At 41.4% G+C, this 23,243-nt stretch overlaps 1 protein-coding gene across 3 annotated transcripts in view; it reads right to left on the bottom strand.

Annotated features, from left to right (window-relative positions):
• acoxl (acyl-CoA oxidase-like) overlaps positions 1-23,243 on the bottom strand; it is a 48,484-nt gene that overhangs the window by 1,993 nt on the left and 23,248 nt on the right. For 2 of the 3 annotated variants that reach the window (XM_055902671.1, XM_055902674.1), the window contains 4 exons: positions 22,346-22,457; positions 22,024-22,111; positions 19,536-19,606; positions 3,684-3,785 (listed from right to left, as the gene is read on the bottom strand). In XM_055902671.1, coding sequence (XP_055758646.1) covers positions 3,684-3,785; positions 19,536-19,606; positions 22,024-22,111; positions 22,346-22,457 — 373 coding nt within the window. Of the gene's footprint in view, positions 1-2,343; positions 2,416-3,683; positions 3,786-19,535; positions 19,607-22,023; positions 22,112-22,345; positions 22,458-23,243 lie in introns of all 3 variants that reach the window. The other variant, XM_055902673.1, reaches the window with a different exon arrangement.

Raw genomic sequence — 23,243 nt, 5'->3', positions numbered from 1 at the left:
AACAATGGGACATCATAGTGCAGAATGACTTAGTCTTCCTAACTGTAACTGCTAAAACAACTTGTCTGACTTTCTTGGTTTCCACTAGTTACCACAGCCACAAAGTCAAAACTGGCTATATCATAAAAATGTATGAGAGGGAAAAAATTGCCTTAATTTAAGGTTATGGTTAGGTTTATGGCTATGGTTAGGTAGAGCATCTCCTTTTAAGAAGATACATTGTAGAAATAGGCAGGCTTTATGACTTTGTGGCTGTGGTAAGTAGTGACGACCGACTTTCTTGCTTTGATATTCAAAGTCTCTTGTTCTAAGAAAATGCTGGAACCAACACCCAATCTGAGCTATCTGTATTCACTGTGCAACTAAACAGGAAGGTAACTACACAGCAATAGGCAAGCCTAATTATAGCAATAAACATTGAGATTAGCAATTGACTAATTTCAGTTGACCCAGGTCTCTGAGTCACAGGTGCAGGCAGCCTCCCTCATTGGCCGACCAGTTTTCCATTGCTGTTATGCGGACAGTCATACTAATCATAATCTCAGGAGGGCCTATGATGTCATTGTTCCCAATCAGTAGGAGGGTAAACGTAAACAGCCTTATGGGACAGGGGTGTGGGAGAAGAATTGCCTGTGGATAATTCAGAAACCCATTAAAACCAATGTGGTGGAAAGGGTGAGTAATGCACGCCAACCCCACAAATCACTGAGACAGTGTGAACAAATAGAAAACAGTGGTGGGTATATTTCTTAAGACTAGAAACATCTTATTTTTTCCCCTTATATGCTGTAATTAATTTATTTAACGTTTTTCAGCTCAACACTTAGTAAGCAATTCAGTTTGTGAAGTGAGACAACAGCAAGCATAATTGTTAAAAAATCCAAAATATTAGCCCATCATAGGCCTGACTAAATGTAGATCCTCAATTCTGCTTTCATGTAGTTAATCTAGTATCATGTCACTGTTCATAGAGGTCTCCAGTTGTGTGGAGAATCTTCATTTCATGAACAGCGATTGTTCCCTCAGATTCACAGCTTGTTCAAGAACCATTGTAATGTCTGCCACCTAGTGGCTCTTAAGCAGAAAAGCACTAGCACATTTGACTCCATTATGTCGACTACGAGGCAACCTACTGTGCATTCAAAAAACGAAGTATTTACCTGTCCATCTGCTATTTGTTACCATACATTTGTGCTATTTTTTTTTCACTCCAGGACATGGGGAAGTTTATAGACTGTGAAATACTGCAATACAACTTTGATATAATTTAGTCCTAAAAAGTAACTTACTGATGAAAAAACAGAGACCAGGCCTGTGATAAAGTGTTCAATTTAACCAACTCTTCAGTCTTTTATTTATCTTATCTGTGGTCTATTAGGCACTAAATGATGCTTGGGCATGTTTAACGTGTAATTGCACTCTGCACCTTTCTAAAGAGCCCTCCCCCTATAAAAGGTACTGAAGGGTGTCAACCTGTCTCTCTGTTGAACATCTATCCTTCCTCACTCACTCTCTCTCTCGCTCTCTCTGAAGTCTCATTCCCCCCTTCCCTCCCTACTTGTCAAAGATGAAAGGACTGCAGCGCCCAGACTATAGAAAGCAAGAGGAGCGCCAGGTTTAAACAAACAGAGAGAGAAAGAGGAGCCAGAGGAAAGGTCACCATCTCCACATTGATGGGGCGACTGAGAGAGAGTCAGCATTAATAGCTAGTGAGCAGTGGCTATAAGGTTAAGAGTGTGTGTGTGTGTGTGTGTGTGTGTGTGTGTGTGTGTGTGTGTGTGTGTGTGTGTGTGTGTGTGTGTGTGTGTGTGTGTGTGTGTGTGTGTGTGTGTGTGTGTGTGTGTGTGTGTGTGTGTGTGTGGTTATTGACGACTAGTTATTTACAGCTACAGCAGTCCCCCCCTGGCAGAGCCCAGGTTCCCATGCAGTGAACCCCATTACCCCCGCGTGGTTGGAAGGGCTGGACACATGCTGAGAAAACCACATCTATTTGTTACAACTGTTCTCTTTAGTAAGCCTTAAGAAAGACCACGTGGAGCCACCATGCTAATAAACGATCTATCTCACAGTCAATTGTTTCACAACAACAACAGACATCCTTGTTATGAAGTAGAGGAAGATAGAGCTACATTAGAGAACACCTTTTACAACTCCCTCATAAAGGCTCTCTGACTCAAGCAGACTGTTACTACACAGTATCAAAAACTAAATACAGGGACCATCAGGAACAGTTCCAATATTGAGCGGACAAGAACAGCAACAGCAAGCAGCAGTGTGTGGGTGTGTGGGCACATATAAATTGTAGGTGCGTGCATAGAGATCAATCTGATGATCATCACCCACCTCGCCTAGTGTACAGGAGGAGCCGGTTTCTGTCCAGGCTCACACAGTACAGTCAGGTAGGCAGGGTTTTGACTAGATGGGATACAGCTTTTGTCAGATTGGACATTTCGTTGAAGGTTAGGAGAACTTACGCAGCAGGTTAGGAAAATTAAAGTAGCAGGTTAGGGGAATAAGGTTAAGGTTAGGAAAAGGGTTTCAGTTAGGTAAAATGCAAAACAATTATACTTTGACATCAAAAGCTGTATCCCTTCTAGCCAGGACCGGTGGGCATGGGCATTTGCATAGCCTGTTTAATACTGCTGCCTGTGTGGTGATAAGCAAAGACAGTCACTCTTATCTGTTCTGTTTTTCAGTGACTCTCACTCCACCTTCAGAGGAACTCACCTATGAGAGATGAGGATATGAGGCTTAGATATGCAGGAAATGGAAGGTACAGCAGATTGGCTCGTTACATAATAACACAAGTTAAATATAGATACCTGACATAAGGAGTGTGGGAACCAAGCCTGTGTAAATGTCTGAACACAGCCTACCACTTCAATTCTGAGATATATATAATTCTCTCTACTAACAGATGTAGGATCTTCATTTGATGACCCTGTTGCAGGAGAACCTTCCTTGTAGTGTATTGAGGTTTAAAAAGGCTTCTAAAATGGGTTATATCAACTTGATTTTCCCTTATGAAAATCAACCTCTACAAAAAGGTCCATTCATTTTAATCCGCATAATAATTCACATTTTCTGTGGATGCAAACTATTAAGGTCCTACATCTGTACACTTTTCTTACTAACTTTGTTCAGGTTCTACAAGTGATATTTTCATCTGTTCCAATGATCTAGTCCAGCACCATGCTAAATAACTGTCTCCTCAGATATGACTGTTCCCAGTGGCCGCTCTGACAGTAATGAGGGGTATTGACACAGCGAGCAGTAGCCATTTTGTTCCTCTGGAGGTGTAAACTCATAGCCTGAGCACCTGCTGGTTAGATGCTAGCACAGTGGTGTCGACTCCCTCTACTTATCGGCTCCGACGTGCTCTGCAGGGTGGGATAGCCCTCGTCATAAAACTGCTGTTTGATCACAGCTAGCTGTGAACAACTGGAATAACAGTGGTAATACAAGGGGCTATGGAAGTGGGGTTCTTGTTTTTGACCAATGCTAATTATCCATCTGAAGTTAGCATTTTTCACAGTTGTTCTCTGACGGTACAACAGCAAGACTTCAGGGAAATTCAAGAACTGACTAATCACTGTTTATCCCTCCACGTGGGTACACACACATAGAAGGAAGACATACAAGAACATATGCATGCAGTCTATTCTATATGGCAGATAACTTACCTGGGTGCGTATTTGTCGGCTGGTGGCGGGGGTCAGGTAGTGATGCTCTAGATACCAGGCTCTCTCCTGGTACACCAGACTGGTGCCATGGAGGAGACAGAACTAAGGAGAAGCATAGACAGACAATCAAGCAATGGTAAAAATATGTCATAGTGAAATGTGTCACGTTCTACCTGCTAGCACAACGAAAAGCCTGTGGATGAGAACATCCTCTATAGTAACACACAAGTTGTGCACATCAGTTGTTCGAATGAAGACAAAAGGGATATTTGATTTAACAATAGAGTTTCAATTGCGAAATGCAACTAGGTAATACGACTATCGCATTATATTAGTTAAACACAGAGGCCCCCAGCTTAATGCACCACACACACACACACACACACACACACACACACACACACACACACACACACACACACACACACACACACACACACACACACACACACACACACACACACACACACACACACACACACACACACACACACTTGTTTCTGACTACGCATCCGGTTATTGTTTTAGAATAACATGTTTGTTCCTGTCAGGTCAGAGCTGGTACTGTGTATTCTGAGGACCATGAAGGAAATGGAAAAACAGAAACGGGTGGTCTAATATCTTGTCTCTTCAGAGGTGATGGTGATGACAGCAAACCGCCACAGAAGATCAAAAGAGAGGAGTGGAAAATAGACAGAGAAAGAGAGAGAGAGAGAGACAGGAGAGAGAAAGAAAGAGAGAGAGAAAGAAAGAGAGAGATAGCAGCCCCTCAACTCTACACTGTGGACACAGCTCTCCACTGAGAACCAAACAAGACCATTGACCTCTAAATAAAGAACACAGTTCAGGAGGTTTATCACGTTTCGGCAGCTTTGCTCATTTCCTTGGTTCACACGGTTCGGCTAGTGAAGGGATGCCCACTGAGTGAGAGTAGTCGAAACCGAACATGACCACACAGTCCATCATCTCGGAAACCCAGAACTAAAATCTTGCGTAATTGCGTCTGATGCTCGATTAAGTTCTGGGGGAGATGTTAAGAGAAAAATACTAACTGGAACTGTAAAATCTCCACCCCCCCCCATACGGAAACTCTCTGCAAGTTTCAGGCAAGGCTATGACCCAAATGTCCCCTCTCCTTCCAAAATGCTACAGATGCGAGCACCTGCAGGGCTGGATTAAGAAATCATGGATTTGTTTTTATAGCCCCCTAACCTAATTGAGTTTCCCATTAAGGCTTGATATGAACAGCTGATTTTCCAATGTCATGTCACAGTGCCACTGCCATCATTAAAAGTCAAGCATATCTCTCCACACAGAGGCTGTCACCCAGAGCATACTCAGCATGTGATATGTATGAGAAATACAATGCATTTGATATCACTAGCAATGTCAACATCCGTACATCAGATGTGTGACACTGCACTTCCAATACTTAAGTGAGATGCATATACAATACCTTCGGAAAGTATTCAGAGCCTATGACTTTTTCCACATTTTGTTACGTTACAGCCTTATTCTAAAATGTATTCAATCTTTTTTTCCCCCTCATCAATCTATACACAATACCCCATAACTGAAATAGTATTCAGACCCTTTACTCAGTACTTTGTTGAAGCAGCAATTACAGCATCGAGTCTTCTTGGGTATAACGCTACAAGCTTGGCACACCTGTATTTGGGGAGTTTCTCCCATTCTTCTCTGCAGATCCTCTCAAGCTCTGTTAGGTTGAATGGGGAACGTTGCTGCACAGCTATTTTCAGGTCTCCCCAGAGATGTTAGATCGGGTTCAAGTCTGGGCTCTGGCTGGGTCACTCAAGGACATTCAGAGACTTGTCCCAAAGCCACTTCTGTGTTGTCTTGGCTGTGTGTTTAGGGTCATTGTCCTGTTGGAAGGTGAACCTTTGCCCCAGTCTGAGGTCGTGAGCGCTCTGGAGCAGGTTTTCATCAAGGATCTCTCTGTACTTTGCTTCGTTCATCTTTGCCTTGATCCTGACTAGTCTCCCAGGCCCTGCCTCTGAATAACATCCACACAACATGATGCTGCCACCACCATGCTTCACTGTAGGGATGGTGCCAGGTTTCATCCAGACGTGACGCTTGGAATTTAGGCCAAAGAGTTCAGGCTTGGTTTCATCAGACCAGAGAATCTTGTTTCTCATGGTCTAAGAGCCTTTAGGTGCCTTTTGGCAAATGCCAAGCGGGCTGTCATGTGCCTTTTACTGAGGAGTAGCTTCTGTCTGGCCACTCTACCATAAAGGCCTGCTTGGTGGAGTGCTGCAGAGATGGTTGTCCTTCTGGAAGGTTCTCCCATCTCCACAGAGGAACCCTGGAGCTCTGCCAGAGTGACCATCGGATTCTTGGTCACCTCCCTGACCAAGGCCCTTCTCCCCGATTGCTCAGTTTGGCCGGTTGGCCAGCTCTAGGATGGAGTCTTTGTGGTTCCAAACTTCTTCCATTTAAGAATGATGGAAGCCACTGTGTTCTTTGGGACCTTCAATGCTGCAGACGTATTTTGGTACCCCTCCCCAGATCTGTGCCGCGACACAATCCTGTCTCGGAGCTCTACGGACAATTCTTTCAACTTCATGGCTTGGTTTTTGCTCTGACATGCACTGTCAACTGTGGGACCTTACATAGACAGGTGTGTGCCTTTCCAAATCATGTCCAATCAATTGAATTTACCACAGGTGGACTCCAATCAAGTTGTAGAAACATCACAAGGATGACCAATGACGAGGATGCACCTGAGGTCAAGGGTCTGAATACTTATGTAAATAAGGAATTTCAGTTTTTTATTTGGACTAAATTAGCAAAAATGTCTAAAAACTGTTTTTGCTTTGCCATTATGCGGTATTGTGTGTAGAGGATTTCTTTTTATTTAATCAATTTTTGAACAAGGCTGTAATGTAACAAAATGTGGAAAAAGTCAAGGGGTCTGAATACTTTCCGAAGGCACTGTAACTGGTGAACTGTGACAGGTGCATTGTGAAAACCTAACTGTGCATTGCTGTAGTTTAATGGTCTGCACAATGGACAAGCAGTCACAGTATCTGCAATGAACAATGGTCCTTTCCTCTATGGTGTTGGTGGGGAACAGTAATACTAATTTAGTAGGATGAAACTCAAGGACCCCAGTAAAAGCTCTTTTGTATGAGAACAGCTGTGTCACTGTTGCTGCTTCTGTACTGTCCAACAAGCTGTATTGATTGATTTGTTTGTTGCATAAGATGTAGTGTTTCATTGATGCACAAGAGTCACATGGAGAGAAGCTTCAGGGACACTTGAGGCTCTCTGTGCTTATACAACAGACAAAGGCTGTATCAGGGAGAGTTTGAACTGCCCTACAGCCTAGAGTAATTCCTTTGAAAATAAATATTGACGAGAGTTGATTCAATGTGTAATTGTACAAGTTAAGTAATATGGGGGAAAACATCCTAGCAACAACATTTTAGGGGAGCATCAACAACATTGTGGAAACACCTAAGGCTTCGTTGGATAGACATCAAGGTGTCCACTAGATAAATACTCTGATAAACAGTTGGTGTGTTGTTCACTCACAGTTTCTGTTGACCAAAACTTAAATTAAGAATCACCATTGAACTTCCTTCTTATTCCCATTGAAAAGTATACTGAGTCCTCAAAAAAGGTGATTTCCAACTATGTGTCATCACATTAAACATAACTCTGATTTTTTTAATATCACATGTCCTTGTATTCAGAAGTTGGGTTCAAATCACTGGCTTCACTTTACAATGTAATGAATAAACTATTGATAAGTAGAGTACATATTCAATTAGCATTCCAGTATATAAAAACAAACTTTTTTAAGCATTGAAACGTATTTATAACTATTTATACTGGATTATTCATGGGAGTTATTGAATTCTAATCTTCACCAAGAAATGTGTGTAACATTGCACGTCCTCAGATAAATGGTGTTTGTTCAGTACATATACACGTAAATCTAAGAGCTGGCATAAAACATAACTGGGCGAAGATGAGGCAATCAGTAGACATCAAACTCAATCTATCAAATTAAATAAATACTATTGATATGATATCTGTTTAGAGTGGTTGCAATTCATAACAATTTTGTAACCATGCGTGTGGAACAGAGTAATAGAATCATATGATGTAGCATCATTCGGAATCTGGGTCTGACTTTTGTCTCCAGGCGCTAGGTCAGACAATTGGTCAGACATTGGTGCTCCCTACGGCCACTTACATGCTTCTACTTAAAATGTTAAAAGAAAACATTTTTATTTCTAAAAACAAAAAGTCAGACACAGATTCCAAATGATGCTACATCATATGATTCCATTTGGTTCAATACACGAAGCAATGGTTTCAAAATAGATTCCTACCATCTCCATAATGAATAGGCCGACCAAAGAATCGTAGTCATTTCGAGATTCCAATAGATAACTCAGACATTTTTTTATTTTCTCATGTGACAAAAGTGACAGTAAAACATTGTGAACCAGAACTCTTTAACATTAACACAGAAATAGTAATTTGTCCAAATGATCAGTGACGAAAATCTGCGTATCGGAACTAAGTTCCCCGTTAGTTGTCGCATCCCACAGTCTGTTGACAGATGCTACTACGATTTATGTTACATCACTCCACAAGGAACTACACGGTGCATAAACTATGGTTCGTAACCAGAAATGTTTCATTATTGGCAACTTTCTTACTTGAGTGAACTGAATGCTAATTTCCTGGTGTGTGTTTGATTTATTGTGGTAAATGAGGACGAGAGATGTTTGTGGCAGCTCTCGTCAAATATAAGGTCTGGCCCATTATGACATTGTGTTGACATTGCTGTGTGAATGGCACACGGAAGTGTCGGGCCTCTCTCTCTGTTCCCACTCTCTTCCTATTATGCAAAACTAGTAACCTGGCAAAAAGGGCTGGACAGAAACTTATCGCCAGGTTATTAAGTTTCTTATCGAGAACAGTCCTCCAAAAATGCTCTTTAAAGGCAGGTCTACATGGTAAGTATTAGAGCATCGTGGGGCCATCAGAGATTATTTGACATCAGATTGGATGTCTGACCTTGTAAGCAACATTGCTTGGAGCAATCTGAAACTGACTAAAACCACAACACAGCACTGACTATAAGAACGGCATAGGAAGGCTACATTTGAGCCATATTCAAATCAGATAGGACCGCCAATATACACTACATGACCAAAAGTACGTGGACCTGCTCGTCTAACATCTCATTTCAAAATCATGGGAATTAACTTCTTTGGGCTGCAAGCCCGAAGCCGGGCACAATATGACAACACCACTTCAAGTGCAGGGCGCGAAATTCAAAATATATTTTTTTGAAATATTTAACTTTTACACATTAACAAGTCCAATACAGCATAAGAAAGATAAACATTTTGTGAATCCAGCCAACATGTCCGATTTTTTAAATGTTTTACAGCGAAAACAGCACGTATATTTATGTTAGCTCACCACCAAATACAAAAAAGGACAGACATTTTTCACAGCACAGGTAGCATGCACAAAACCAACCTAACTAACCAAGAACCAACCAAACTAACCAAGAAACAACTTCATCAGATGACAGTCTTATAACATGTTATTCAATAAATCTATGTTTTGTTCGAAAAATCTGCATATTTCAGGTATAAATCATAGTTTACATTGCAGCTACAATCAGAAATTGCACCGAAAGCAGCCATAATAATTACAGACACCAACGTCAATTACCTAAATACTCATCATAAAACATTTCTGAAAAATACATAGTGTACAGCAAATGAAAGACAGGCATCTTGTGATTCCAGCCAATATTTCCGATTTATTAAGTGTTTTACAGCGAAAACACAATATAGCGTTATATTAGCTTACCACAATAGCCAGAAACACAAGCCAGTCCCCAGTAGCAAAGGTTAGCGATCGTAACAAACCAGCAAAAGATATATAATTTTTGACTAACCTTGATATACTTCATCAGATGCCAGTCCTATAACATCAGGTTATACATACACTTATGTTTTGTTCGAAAATGTGCATATTTAGAGCTGAAATCAGTGGTTATACATTGTGCTAATGTAGCTACTTTTTCCCACAACGTCCGGATATTTTTCTGACACTTTTTCTGACACACATATTCTGACCAAATAGCTATTCATAAACATAACTAAAAAATACATGTTGTATAGGAAATGATAGATACACTAGTTCTTAATGCAATCGCCGTGTTAGAATTCTAAAAATAACTTCATTACGACATAAGGCTTAGTTATGGCGAGCGAGTGACCAAAACCTGGGCGCAAAACTAATAGTACACAGTTCGACAGATATATGAAATAGCATCATAAAATGGGTCCTACTTTTGCCGATCTTTCATCAGAATGTTGTACAAGAGGTCCTATGTCAAGAACAATCGTTGTTTGGATTTAGAACATCCTTTTTCCCTCTTGAATTAGCAAGCACACTAGCCAAGTGGCTCGAAGCTCTCCTTCCTGAACAAAGGCACACAACGCAACACGCCTAACGTCCCGAATAAATTTCAATAGTCTAATAAAACTATATTGAAAAAACATACTTTACGATGATATTGTCACATGTATCAAATAAAATCAAAGCCGGAGATAGTAGTCGCCTATAACGAAAGCTTTTCAGAAGGAAATTCCAGGTCCAACCTCGCGCTTTCCAGAAAACAGGAAATGGGTGACACGTCATTCCAAGAGGATTTATTCCATCTCAGACAAAGATAAACACTCTAATTTCTTCTCTCACTGTCTCTTGACATCTAGGAGAAGGTGTATGACGTGCATGTATACTAATACGCATCATGCCCATTTATAGGCAAGACCTAGAACAGAGCATCGATTTCAGATTTTCCACTTCCTGGACAGGAAGTTTGTGCCAAATGAGTTCTGTTTTACTCACAGATATAATTCAAACGTTTTTTTCTATCCAATAGTAATAATAATATGCATATTGTACGAGCAAGAATTGAGTACGAGGCCGTTTAAATTGGGCACGATTTTCCCCCAAAGTGAAAACAGCGCCCTCTGTCCTCAACAGGTTAATATGGAGTTGATCCCCCCCCCCCTGCTGCTATAACAGCCTCCACTCTTCTGGGAAGGTTTTCCACTAGATGTTAGAACATTGCTGTGGGGACTTGCTTCCATTCAGCCCCAAAAGCATTAGTGAGGTCGGGCACTGATGTTGGGTGATTAGGCCTGGCTCGCAGGTGGCGTTCCAACTCATCCCAACGGTGTTTGATGGGGTTGAGGTCAGGGCTCTGTGCAGGCCAGTGAAGTTCTTACACACCGATCTCGACAATCCATGGACCTCTGTATGGACCTCGCTTTATACACGGGGGAATTGTCATGCTGAAACAAGAAAGGGCCTTCCCTAAACTGTTGCCACAAAGTTGAAAGCAAATAATTGTCTAGATTGTCATTGTATGCTGTAGCATTAAGATTTCTCTTCACTGGAACAAAAGGGCCTAGCCCAAACCATGAAAAACATCCCCAGACCATTATTCCTCCTCCACCAAACTTTACAGTTGGCACCAGCATTCGGGCAGGTAGTGTTCTCCTGGCATCCGCCAAACCCAGATTCGTCTGTCAGACTGCCAGATGGTGAAGCGTGATTCATTACTCCAGAGAATGCGTTTCCACTGCTCTAGAGTCCAATGGCGGCGAGCTTTATACCACTCCAGCCGACGCTTGGCATTGTGCATGGTGACCTTAGGCTTGTGTACGGTTGCTCTGCCATGGAAACCCATTTCATGAAGCTCCCGACAAACAGTTATTGTGCTCATGTTGCTTCCAGAGGCAGTTTGGAACTCGGTAGTGAGTGTTGCAACCATGGATAGATGATTTTTACACGCGATGCGTTTCAGCACTCGGTGGTCCAGTTCTGTGAGTTTGTGTGGCCTACCAATTCGCGGCTGAGCCGTTGTTGCTCCTAGACGTTTCCACTTCACGATAACAGCACATACAGTCGACCAGGGCAGCTCTAGCAGAAATTTGACCAACTGACTTGTTGGAAAGGTGGCATCCTATGACGGTGTCACTTTGAAAGTCCCTGAGCTCTTCAGTAAGGTCATTCTATTGCCAATGTTTGTCTATGGAGATTGCATGGCTGTGCGCTCGATGTATGTATTATGTAAGGTGCTAACCATGTAGTTTAACATAGGGTATGTACTTACTATGGGACCTACATTATGACCTCCAAGTTTCTATGAGGTCAGATTATAGTCAGGCTTTCTGGACACAGCCTTGCTCCATCATATTTGTTTACAATATTAGCCTCAGTCCCAGTCATGCTCTAATGTGTAAAAGGACCCTGATGACATGCCGTGTGTATCCCAACATTACGGCCATATCTGTCTGACCCAAAATAAAAGGGTTGAGTGATATGAACAGCACAAACCATGTTATTGTGGTAATCACACGATTGGTCGAGCAGATGCGACCGTTGGCGTTTGCAAGCAGTAAACTGTTAGGCCTGTTAGAAGCACAACGATTTAATTCCACTGAGAGTCAATGGAGGAACTTTTTAGTCTACTCACACAGTTCAAACACTGCTCAGATTTTATCCCTATTATGCTAACAGAGTCATCATCGATCCACCACAGCTCTGGTTTCTGTATGTGCTTTAATGTTTTTGCTTACTGCATGCAAGGTCTATGAATATCACCGTAAAAAACTATTTTGCTTTTTGAATTACTGGTGTTTTCCAAGTAGTCTTGTTGTCAATGCTGAGATGCTTAAGGGCAATTCCATGGTAACAGAATTTCACTTCAGTTTAACAAGTCACAAAACTCTGCACAGTAAATAATTTACACAGTAAATGAATTTAAAACATTTACTGGAAAAACTGTGCAGATGAAAACTTTGTAAAGATTTCAGTGGAAATTGTTAAAAGTAGTCATAGTCATTGTGCATAGAGTTCTATGGTTTGTTAAACTTTGAAATCAATGGTTTTTGTTTGGTATAGATTTTAAAATAAAAAATCTGAGCCTATGTAATTGCCCTTAACCTGTCTGACTCTGGCGTTCCGCCAGCGGAACTCCTCCCACATTCCACTAAAAAGGCAGAGTGCGAAATTCAAAATATATTTTTTAGAAATATTTAACTTTCACACATTAACAAGTCCAATACAGCAAATGAAAGGTACACATCTTGTGAATCCAGCCAACATGTCCGATTTAAAAATGTTTTACAGCGAAAACAGCACGTATATATATGTTAGCTCACCACCAAATACAAAAAGGACAGACATTTTTCACAGCACAGGTAGCATGCACAAAGCCAACCTAACTAACCAAGAACCAACCAAACTAACCAACAAACAACTTCATCAGATGACAGTCTTATAACATGTTATTCAATAAATCTATGCTTTGTTCGAAAAATGTGCATATTTCAGGTATAAATCATAGTTTACATTGCAGCTACAATCAGAAATTGCACCGAAAGCAGCCATAATAATTACAGACACCAACGTCAAATACCTAATTACTCATCATAAAACATTTCTGAAAAATACATAGTGTACAGCAAATGAAAGACAGGCATCTTGTGATTCCAGCCAATATTTCCGATTTATTAAGTGTTTTACAGCGAAAACACAATATAGCGTTATATTAGCTTACCACAATAGCCAGAAACACAAGCCAGTCCCCAGTAGCAAAGGTTAGCGATCGTAACAAACCAGCAAAATATATATAATTTTTGACTAACCTTGATATGCTTCATCAGATGACAGTCCTATAACATCAGGTTATACATACACTTATGTTTTGTTTGAAAATGTGCATATTTAGAGCTGAAATCAGTGGTTATACATTGTGCTAATGTAGCATATTTTTCCCACAACGTCCGGATATTTTTCGGACACTTTTTCTGACACACATATTCTGAATAGCTATTCATCTAGGGGAAGGTGTATGACGTGCATGTATACTAATACGTATCATGCCCATTTATAGGCAGGACCTAGAACAGAGCCTCGATTTCAAACTTTCCACTTCCTGGTCAGGAAGTTTGTGCCAAATGAGTTCTGTTTTACTCACAGATATAATTCAAACGGTTTTAGATACTAGAGAGTGTTTTCTATCCAATAGTAATAATAATATGCATATTGTACGAGCAAGAATTGAGTACGAGGCTGTTTAAATTGGGCACGATTTTCCTCCAAAGTGAAAACAGCGCCCTCTGTCCTCTGGAATGTGAACATTTCCAACGCTAGGCTCATTGAACAGACCGCAGGTATGACATCCGTCAGCTTCTGCTTCAATAGCTAATGCCGCGTTCAAGACAACTCGGAACTTGGAAACTCAGAAATGTCAGACTTGGAAACTCATTGTAGAAAGATGAGCTCAGAGTTTCCCTCTTGGAAATGATCAGATTCAACCAACAGGAAGCTATATGGAGAGAAAAAAATCTACACATATTTCAACTCTGAGGTTCCGAGTTGTCTTGAAAGCACCATAAGCACCAGGTGTATACAGACGTCATCCACCATGCCCAACCTGTCTGTCCAACGAGAGGAAATCATAGGATGCCTCTGACTCCAAGTATTTGACATTTACATAAGGCTACTATTTTGCATCCACACATTGTCGCCTGACTGACTGTCTGCCAGTTTTACACAATGTTCTAACACTGAAACCAAACGTGTGTTGATCTGAGTAGTTCACATGCAACCAGAGGCATCACACAAAAACAAAAACTTACCATCTTGAAAACATATGATATTTTAAGAGCAGTAGAGGGTGTTTTCCATCCTAAAATGAAGTATGACCTTAATGCAGCCCATAACATACATTTAGAGATACAGAGGTACAGGGGAGAGACCTTGATAGTACCCACAGAAAGGGGCTTATCTGCCTATGCAGGACTCAAGGCAGCCCGGCTAAGGCAAAACAGCAAAGTAATCGACCACATACAGGATGGGTAGATAGCTGTGTAGGTTGTATACTAGGAGCAGCTGACACTATGCTTGATGCAGATATACAGTGCCTTCAAAAAGTATTCACACCCCTTGACTTTTTCCACGTTTTGTTGTGTTACAGCCTGAATTTAAAATGGATGACATTTACATTTTGTGTCACACACAATACCCCATAATGTTAAAGTGGAATTATGTTTTTAGAAATATTTACAAATGAATTACAAATGCAAGCTGAAATGTCTTGAGTCAGTAAGTATTCAATCCCTTTGTTATGACAAGGCTATATAAGTTCAGGAGTGAAAATGTGCATAATAAGTTGCATGAACTCACTCTGTGTGCAATAATAGTGTTTACATGATTTTTGAATGACTACCTCATCTCTGTAACCCACACATACAACTATCTGCAACGTGATACAAAAAAGGATATTAAGTCTATTTTAAATTCAGGCTGTAACACAACAAAATGTGGAATAAGTCAAGGGGTATGAATAATTTCTGAAGGCACTGAAAGGGAATCGCAGCTGAACCCACACACGTGGCAGAGGGACAGCTGACTCACACTGCATGATGGTCAGAGCTTCCCTATATTAAATTTAGCAGCGATAGCCCACTAAACTGTTTCCACCACTGCAAAAAAATATGAGGTAATGTTTTTTTATATACAGTACCAGTCCAAAGTTTGGACACACCAAAACCAAGGGTTTTGCTTTATTTTTACTATTTTCTACATTGTAGAATAATAGTGAAGACATCAAAACTATGAAATAACAAATATGGAATCATGTCGTAACCAAAAAAGTGTTCAACAAATCCAAAAATATTTTATATTTGAGATTCTTCAAAGCAGCCACCCTTTGCCTTGATGACAGCTTTGCAACACTCTTGGCATTTTCTCAACCAGCTTCATGAGATAGTAAACTGGAATGCATTTCAATTAACAGGTGTGCCTTGTTAAGTTCATTTGTGGAATTTCTTTACTTCTTAATGCGTTTGAGCCAAATAGTTGTGGTGTGACAAGGTAGGGGTGGTATACAGAAGACAGCCCTATTTGGTAAAAGACCAAGTCCATATTATGGCAAGAACAGCTCAAATAAGCACAGAGAAACGACAGTCCATCATTACTTTGAGACATGAAGGTCAGTCAATCCGGAAAATGTCAAGAACTTTGAAAGTTTCTTCAAGTGTAGTCGCAAAAACCATCAAGCGCTATGAGGAAACTGGCTCTCATGAGGACCGCCACAGGAAAGGAAGATCCAGAGTTACAATTGAAGTCGGAAATTTACATACACCTTAGCCAAATGCATTTAAAAAATCTGTTTTTCACAATTCCTGACATTTATTCCAAGTAACAATTCCCTGTCTTAGGTCAGTTAGGATCACCACTTTATTTTAAGAATGTGAAATGTCAGAATAATAGTAGAAAGTTCTCAGTGGGTCAGAAGTTTACATACATTCAATTAGTATTTGGTAGCATTGCCTTTAAATTGTTTAACTTGGGTCAAACGTTTCGGGTAGCCTTCCACAAGCTTCCCACAATAAGTCGGGTGAATTTTGGCCCATTCCTCCTGACAGAGCTGGTGTAACTGAGTCAGGTTTGTAGGCCTCCTTGCTCGCACACGCTTTTTCAGTTCTGCCCACACATTTTCTATAGGATTGAGGTCAGGGCTTTGTGATGGCCACTCCGATACCTTGACTTTGATGTCCTTAAGCCATTTTGCCACAACTTTGGAAGTATGCCTGGGGTCATTGTCCATTTGGAAGACCCATTTGCAACCAAGCTTTAACTTCCTGACTGATGTCTTGAGATGTTGCTTCAATATATCCATATCATTTTCCTTCGTCATGATGCCATCTATTTTGGGAAGTGCACCAGTCCCTCCTGCAGCAAAGCACTCCCACAACATGATGCTCCCATGCCCGTGCTTCACAGTTGGGATGGTGTTCTTCGTCTTGCAAGCCTCCTATTTTTTCCTCCAAACATAACGATGGTCATTATGGCCAAACAGTTCTATTTTGTTTCATCAGACCAGAGGACATTTCTCCAAAAGTACGATCTTTGTCCCCATGTGCAGTTGCAAACCATAGTCTGGCTTTTTTATGGCGGTTTTGGAGCAGTGGCTTCTTCCTTGCTGAGCGGCCTTTCAGGTTATGTCGATATAGGACTCGTTTTACTGTGGATATAGATACTTTTGTAAATGGTTCCTCCAGCATCTTCACAAGGTCCTTTGCTGTTGTTCTGGGATTGATTTGCACTTTTCGCACCAAAGTACATTCATCTCTAGGAGACAGAACGTGTCACCTTCCTGAGCGGTATGACAGCTGCATGGTCCCATGGTGTTTATACTTGCTTACTATTGTTTGTACAGATGAACGTGGTACCTTCAGGCGTTTGGAAATTGCTCCCAATGATGAACCAGACTTGTGGCGGTCTACAATTTTTTATCTGAGGTCTTGGCTGATTTCTTTTGATTTTCCAGGACACAGCTTTCCAGGACACAGTTTTGACAGGACACAGCTGCTCATTCAAGGGTTTTGCTTTATTTTTTACTAATTTTCTACATTGTACATCAAAAGACATCAAAACTATCAAATTTGTCACGAATATCACCGATCCATTTTTCCTTTTCGTTTGTTTTTGTCTAATTTGTTTCACCTGTTCCTTGTTGGGTTTTTGGTGTGGGTACTATTAAAGTTTGTTTAGCCCGCTTGTGTTTGTGCGGGCTTGTTGCTATTGTACGTAGGAGGTGTATTGTTGATTTTGCATTTTTGCTGTCCGGTTTATGTAACAGGGGTCTTTGGGTTGTGTTTGCGCCTGTGTTTTGGCTTCACCCATTTTTGTACCTGTTCCTGTTTACTGTGGACATTAAAGCGTTTTTTCCCGTGAAACTTCTGCTCTCTGCGCCTGACTCCACACCCATCATTCTCCTGACGTTACAAAATTACACACATGGAATCATGTAGTAACCAAAAAGAAGTGTTAAACAAATCCAAATATATTTGACAAGTAGCCACCCTTTGTCTTGACTGCTTTGTACACTCTTGGCATTCTATCAACTAGCTTCATGAGGTAGTCACCTGGAATGCATTTCAATTAACAGGTGTGCCTTGTTAAAAGTACATTTGTGGAATTTCTTTCCTTCTTAATGCGTTTGAGCCAATCAGTTGTGTTGTGACAAGGTAGGGGTGGTATACAGAAGATAGCCCTATTTGGTAAAATACCAAGTCCATATTATGGCAAGAACAGCTCAAATAAGCAAAAAGAAATGACAGTCCATCATTACTTTAAGACGTGAAGGTCAGTCGATCCAGAACATTTCAAGATCTTTGAAAGTTTCTTCAACTGCAGTCGCAAAAACCATCAAGCTCTATGATGAAACTGGCTCTCGAGGACCTCCACAGGAAAGGAAGACCCAGAGTTATCACTGCTGCAGATGATAAGTTCATTAGAGTTACCAGCCTCAGAAATTGCAGCCCAAATAAATGCTTCACACAGTTCAAGTAACAGACACATCTCAACATCAACTGTTCAGAGGAGACTGTGTGAATCAGGCCTTCATGGTCAAATTGCTGCAAAGAAACCACTACTAAAGGACACCAATAATAAGAAGAGACTTGCTTGGGGCAAGAAATACGAGCAATGGTCATTAGACCGGTGGAAATCTGTCCTTTGGTCTGATGAGTTCAAATTTTAGATTTTTGGTTCCAACCGCCGTGTCTTTGTGAGACACAGAGTAGGTGAACTGATGCTCTCTGCATGTGTAGTTCCCACTGTGAAGCATGGAGGAGGTGGTGTGATGGTGAGGGGATGCTTTGCTGGTGACACTGTCGGGGATTTATTTAGAATTCAAGGTACACTTAACTAGCATGGCTACCACAGCATTCTTCAGCGACACACCATTGCATTTGGTTTGTGCCTAGTGGGACTATCATTTGTTTTTCAATAGGACAATGACCCAACACACCTCCAGGCTGTGTAAGGGCTATTTGACCAAGAAGGAGAGTGATGGAGTGCTGCATTAGATGACCTGGCCTCCACAATCACCTGACCTCAACCCAATTGAGATGGTTTGGGATGAGTTGGACCGCAGAGTGAAGGAAAAGCAGCCAACAAGTGCTTAGCATATGTGGGAACTCCTTCAAGACTGTTGGAAAAGCATTCCAGGTGAATCTGATTGAGTGAATGCCAATAGTGTGCAAAGCTATCATCAAGGCAAATGGTGGCTACTTTGACGAATCTAAAATATATTTTGATTTGCTTCACACTTTTTTGGTTACTACATGATTCCATATGTGTTATTTCATAGATTTGTAGAAAATAGTACAAATAAAGAAAAACCCTTGAATGAGTAGGTGTGTCCAATCTTTTGACTGGTACTGTATTTCTGCCGAGACGCGCTTTTAAATGGATAGTCGTGGGCTCAATGACTGGAAGGCTATGGGAACAGCTAGCATTTCTTTGCACTAACGCTAGTAGCAATACACCCCCCTTCGCTACCCTTGCCACCACTAAATTCCTAGGGGAAACACTGATGGTACAGTAATGCAAAAAATGTATACAAATAAAAATTCTACTGCATAGGGTATTAAGTGAGAATGTTACTGTTCTCTCAACATGTTTTTTACGAGGACAAGTAAGAATTATAGGAAACAGATCATTTTAAGACTTTTGCATTCTCAAATTGTATTCTTCGTAAAAACACAAAATTTGAACGGGACAGGTGTGACTAGGTTATACAGTAGGTTCATATGAGGACTTATCACATTATTACCTTGTAAGGAACTCATGAAACGTGTTCAAAGTGTTGTTTCTGAGAACTTTCCATAGGACCTAACTGATGACTCAAAAGCAGAGCTTATGGTTTCCTATTGAACGGCGAGAGACAGAAGAGTGGAAAACTGGTTTCACACATACCTTCGTTAGCAAGGTGTGGTCTTCTTCGACTGGGCACTCTTGAACGGCCAGAGCAAACTGCTCCAGAGTTACTATGGAAACAAAAAAAAAACAGTGAGTCTAAGCAAACAGTGCTATTACCCAGCTAGGCAGTGGGTCACTATTGTTCAGCCTCAATGCAGTGACAGTCACACAGAACAATATTTCATGGAAACGTAATGAAATATTGGGTTCTCTTTTACTGTTCGTTGCTTTGCCTTACTGTAATACAAAACAGGATACCATATGCACATGATGAATTATAGTCAGTAGATAATGAATAAGAATGTAATGATCGACTAAATAAATCTTAACAATTTATGAACAATAAACACACTTAAGAAAGTGTTGAGGAAAACAAATTTTGCACCCACAAAAGTATCTGAATATGAATCTTGTGTAAATAACATAGAACTGAATCCCTGTTCAGAATCAATATGTGTCGGTCGGCCAATTGTGGTGGGGAAACTTACACCTACACCCACATTATTAGAGGACCATGACATCTAGTCATAGTGATACTAGGTATACGCACTAACCCACGTCAAGGCCATCACACTGTGCTACTGCACCACCAAGAGACAACTACTATGCAACTTCACTGCAATTGAGGAAACTTTTTTTCAAGTCCTGTCAAAACTGTAGGGCAAAGGCATTATATTGCTAAGGAATGGAATATGACAACAAAACCCTTTCACTCTGTGGGTGCCTCTATGTATCAGTCAGCCTCCAGACCGCTCTTAGCTTTCAAACATCAGACACCTTTGTGCTCTTTAGTACCTTGCGGCTGGTTAAGGTTGTAAGACTGCTTGTGTGTGTGTGTGTGCCCGTGTGTGTGCCTGTGAGTTTGTGAGTTTGTGTGTGCCTGGGAGTTTGTGTTTGCTTGTGTGTGTGTATGTGTGTGTGTGTGTGTGTGTGTGTGTGTGTGTGTGTGTGTGTGTGTGTGTGTGTGTGTGTGTGTGTGTGTGTGTGTGTGTGTGTGTGTGTGTGTGTGTGTGTGCCTGTGTGTGCGTGTGCCTGTGACTTTGTGTGTGTGTGTGTGTGTGTGTGTGTGCCCCTGTGTGTGTGCCAGTGAGTTTGTGTGTGCTTGTGTGTGCTTGTGTGTGTGTGTGTGTGTGTGTGTGTGTGTGTGTGTGTGTGTGTGTGTGTGTGTGTGTGTGTGTGTGTGTGTGTGTGTGTGTGTGTGTGTGTGTGTGTGTGTGTGTGTGTGTGAGTTTGTGTGTGTGTGTGTGTGTGTGTGTGGGATGAAAGTGAGAGAAGGGAAAGGTTATGGTCTTTAAGAGACAGTGGTGTCTTTACATAGACCCACTAGTTCAAAACACAAACACACAAACCCCTACACTTATGCACACAGTTTTAGTACACAAATACAGATTCTGCTATCTTACTTTTCATACGTAATGACCACTATATGCGTTCATCTACTTAACGCCAAGGAGAGTTACAAAAATGCACATATGATTCAACTAATCAAATCGTATTTCTCACATACACGTGTTTAGCAGATGTTATTGCGGGTGTAGCGAAATGTTTGTGTTTCTAGCTCCAACAGTGCAGTAATATCAACTAGTCTCGATGCGCAGCTGAATCATATGTTAATGCTAGGCCGGAGGAAAAAGCCTGCACAGTGCACACCCTGTAACTCTCCAGGACCAGGTTAGGTGTAGTCTACCCAACCGGTAACTCTCCAGGACCAGGGTAGGTTGTAGTCTACCCAACCGGTAACTCTCCAGGACCAGGTTAGGTGTAGTCTACCCAACCGGTAACTCTCCAGGACCAGGGTAGGCTGTAGTCTACCCAACCGGTAACTCTCCAGGACCAGGGTAGGCTGTAGTCTACCCAACCGGTAACTCTCCAGGACCAGGGTAGGTTGTAGTCTACCCAACCAGTAACTCTCAAGAACCAGGGTAGGCTGTAGTCTACCCAACCGGTAACTCTCCAGGACCAGGGTAGGTTGTAGTCTACCCAACCAGTAACTCTCCAGGACCAGGGTAGGCTGTAGTCTACCCAACCGGTAACTCTCCAGGACCAGGGTAGGCTGTAGTCTACCGAACCGGTAACTCTCCAGGACCAGGTTAGGTGTAGTCTACCCAACCAGTAACTCTCAAGAACCAGGGTAGGCTGTAGTCTACCCAACCGGTAACTTTCCAGGACCAGGGTAGGCTGTAGTCTACCCAACCGGTAACTTTCCAGGACCAGGGTAGGCTGTAGTCTACCCAACCGGTAACTTTCCAGGACCAGGGTAGGCTGTAGTCTACCCAACCAGTAACTCTCCAGGACCAGGGTAGGCTGTAGTCTACCCAACCAGTAACTCTCAAGAACCAGGGTAGGCTGTAGTCTACCCAACCGGTAACTCTCCAGGACCAGGGTAGGCTGTCGTCTACCCACCTGTAACTCTCCAGGACCAGGGTAGGCTGTCGTCTACCCACCTGTAACTCTCCAGGACCAGGGTAGGCTGTAGTCTACCCACCTCTGTGTATGTGTGCTAAGGCCAGGCCGGTCACATGATGAAGACAGGAGTTCCAGGCATCAAAGAACTCCTCTCCTTTCTTCTCTACCTGCAGGAGACAATGGACAGAGCAATACAAGGCTTCATTAAGAGTTCATAAAGTCTTGATCAAACTTTTCCAAAATCAACTGTGAATCAATTTACACCTAGCTGTATCAACATCAAACAGACATTTGACAATCTGGTGCTAAATAGTAAATTCATGCCTTTAACATTTCTGTTGTTGGACTTCTCTTATTGTAGTCAATGCCTTTAGATGAGATGGACTGGGTGATGGACTGACCTTGTTGTAGAGTCTGGTTGCTAGGCTGCGCTGTAGAACCCTCTCCCTATAGGACACTGCTTTTAGCAGGAAACTCAGGTCCCCCACCGTATCCACATTGAAGCCAAGGAAACTACCGAAGATGGACATGAACAACATTATTAACCTGAACAAATTCTATCATTGCACAATTCTATAGACATGAGGAAAGGGGGCAGTTAGTGTACTATTTTAGTGTACTAAAGCACTCACAAGCAAGACTATTCTCTCATTAAGGACTTTTTAGATACATTGTTTTCATTGTACAGTATGTTCAAGCAAATAGGCAGAATAAACAGCATTGGACAAATAACAATTGCATCATCAGTGCACATCCAACACATTTTCACATGATGTTCAGTAAAAACAAAGCAAAAAACAAATGAGAAAATAAACCCTAAATTAAACCCACCCCATCCACCCACCCAAGTGACCTGTTTGATTTAACTCCTTATAGCAAGAGAGCTTTCAATTTCAGCGGCGTTTGACCACATCGTTAAGGTTCTTTCATTAACGACTTCTAATAACTTTCAAGATGGTCTCATAACCAGCCAAGCACAGGGATTGTGTAAAAGTTGTACACACTAAAACGGACATGACACCTAGTGTGAAGACATCTCACCAGATAGTGGAAAACCACACTACCATAGTAGCAGTGTTCAAAATGAAAGGGGGACTCTATTCTGGGAAACTGTAGCATCTTAAAAGAACATATATCTTAATGTTCCACTTCACAATAAGATAAAAGCGTTTGTGTGATAGCTTGTGAGAAAAGAGATGTGGTTTCCCCTACTAGGAAATATGAGAATATACAAAAAATATTGAGAATACATGTGAATAAATGAGGTATTTGAAAGGAGTTGAGAGTGTGGACAAATGT

Source organism: Salvelinus fontinalis, chromosome 37, assembly GCF_029448725.1.
Source record: "Salvelinus fontinalis isolate EN_2023a chromosome 37, ASM2944872v1, whole genome shotgun sequence".
In the NCBI taxonomy this organism is placed as follows: domain Eukaryota; kingdom Metazoa; phylum Chordata; class Actinopteri; order Salmoniformes; family Salmonidae; genus Salvelinus; species Salvelinus fontinalis.
This window is presented reverse-complemented; position numbering and strand designations above follow the sequence as displayed.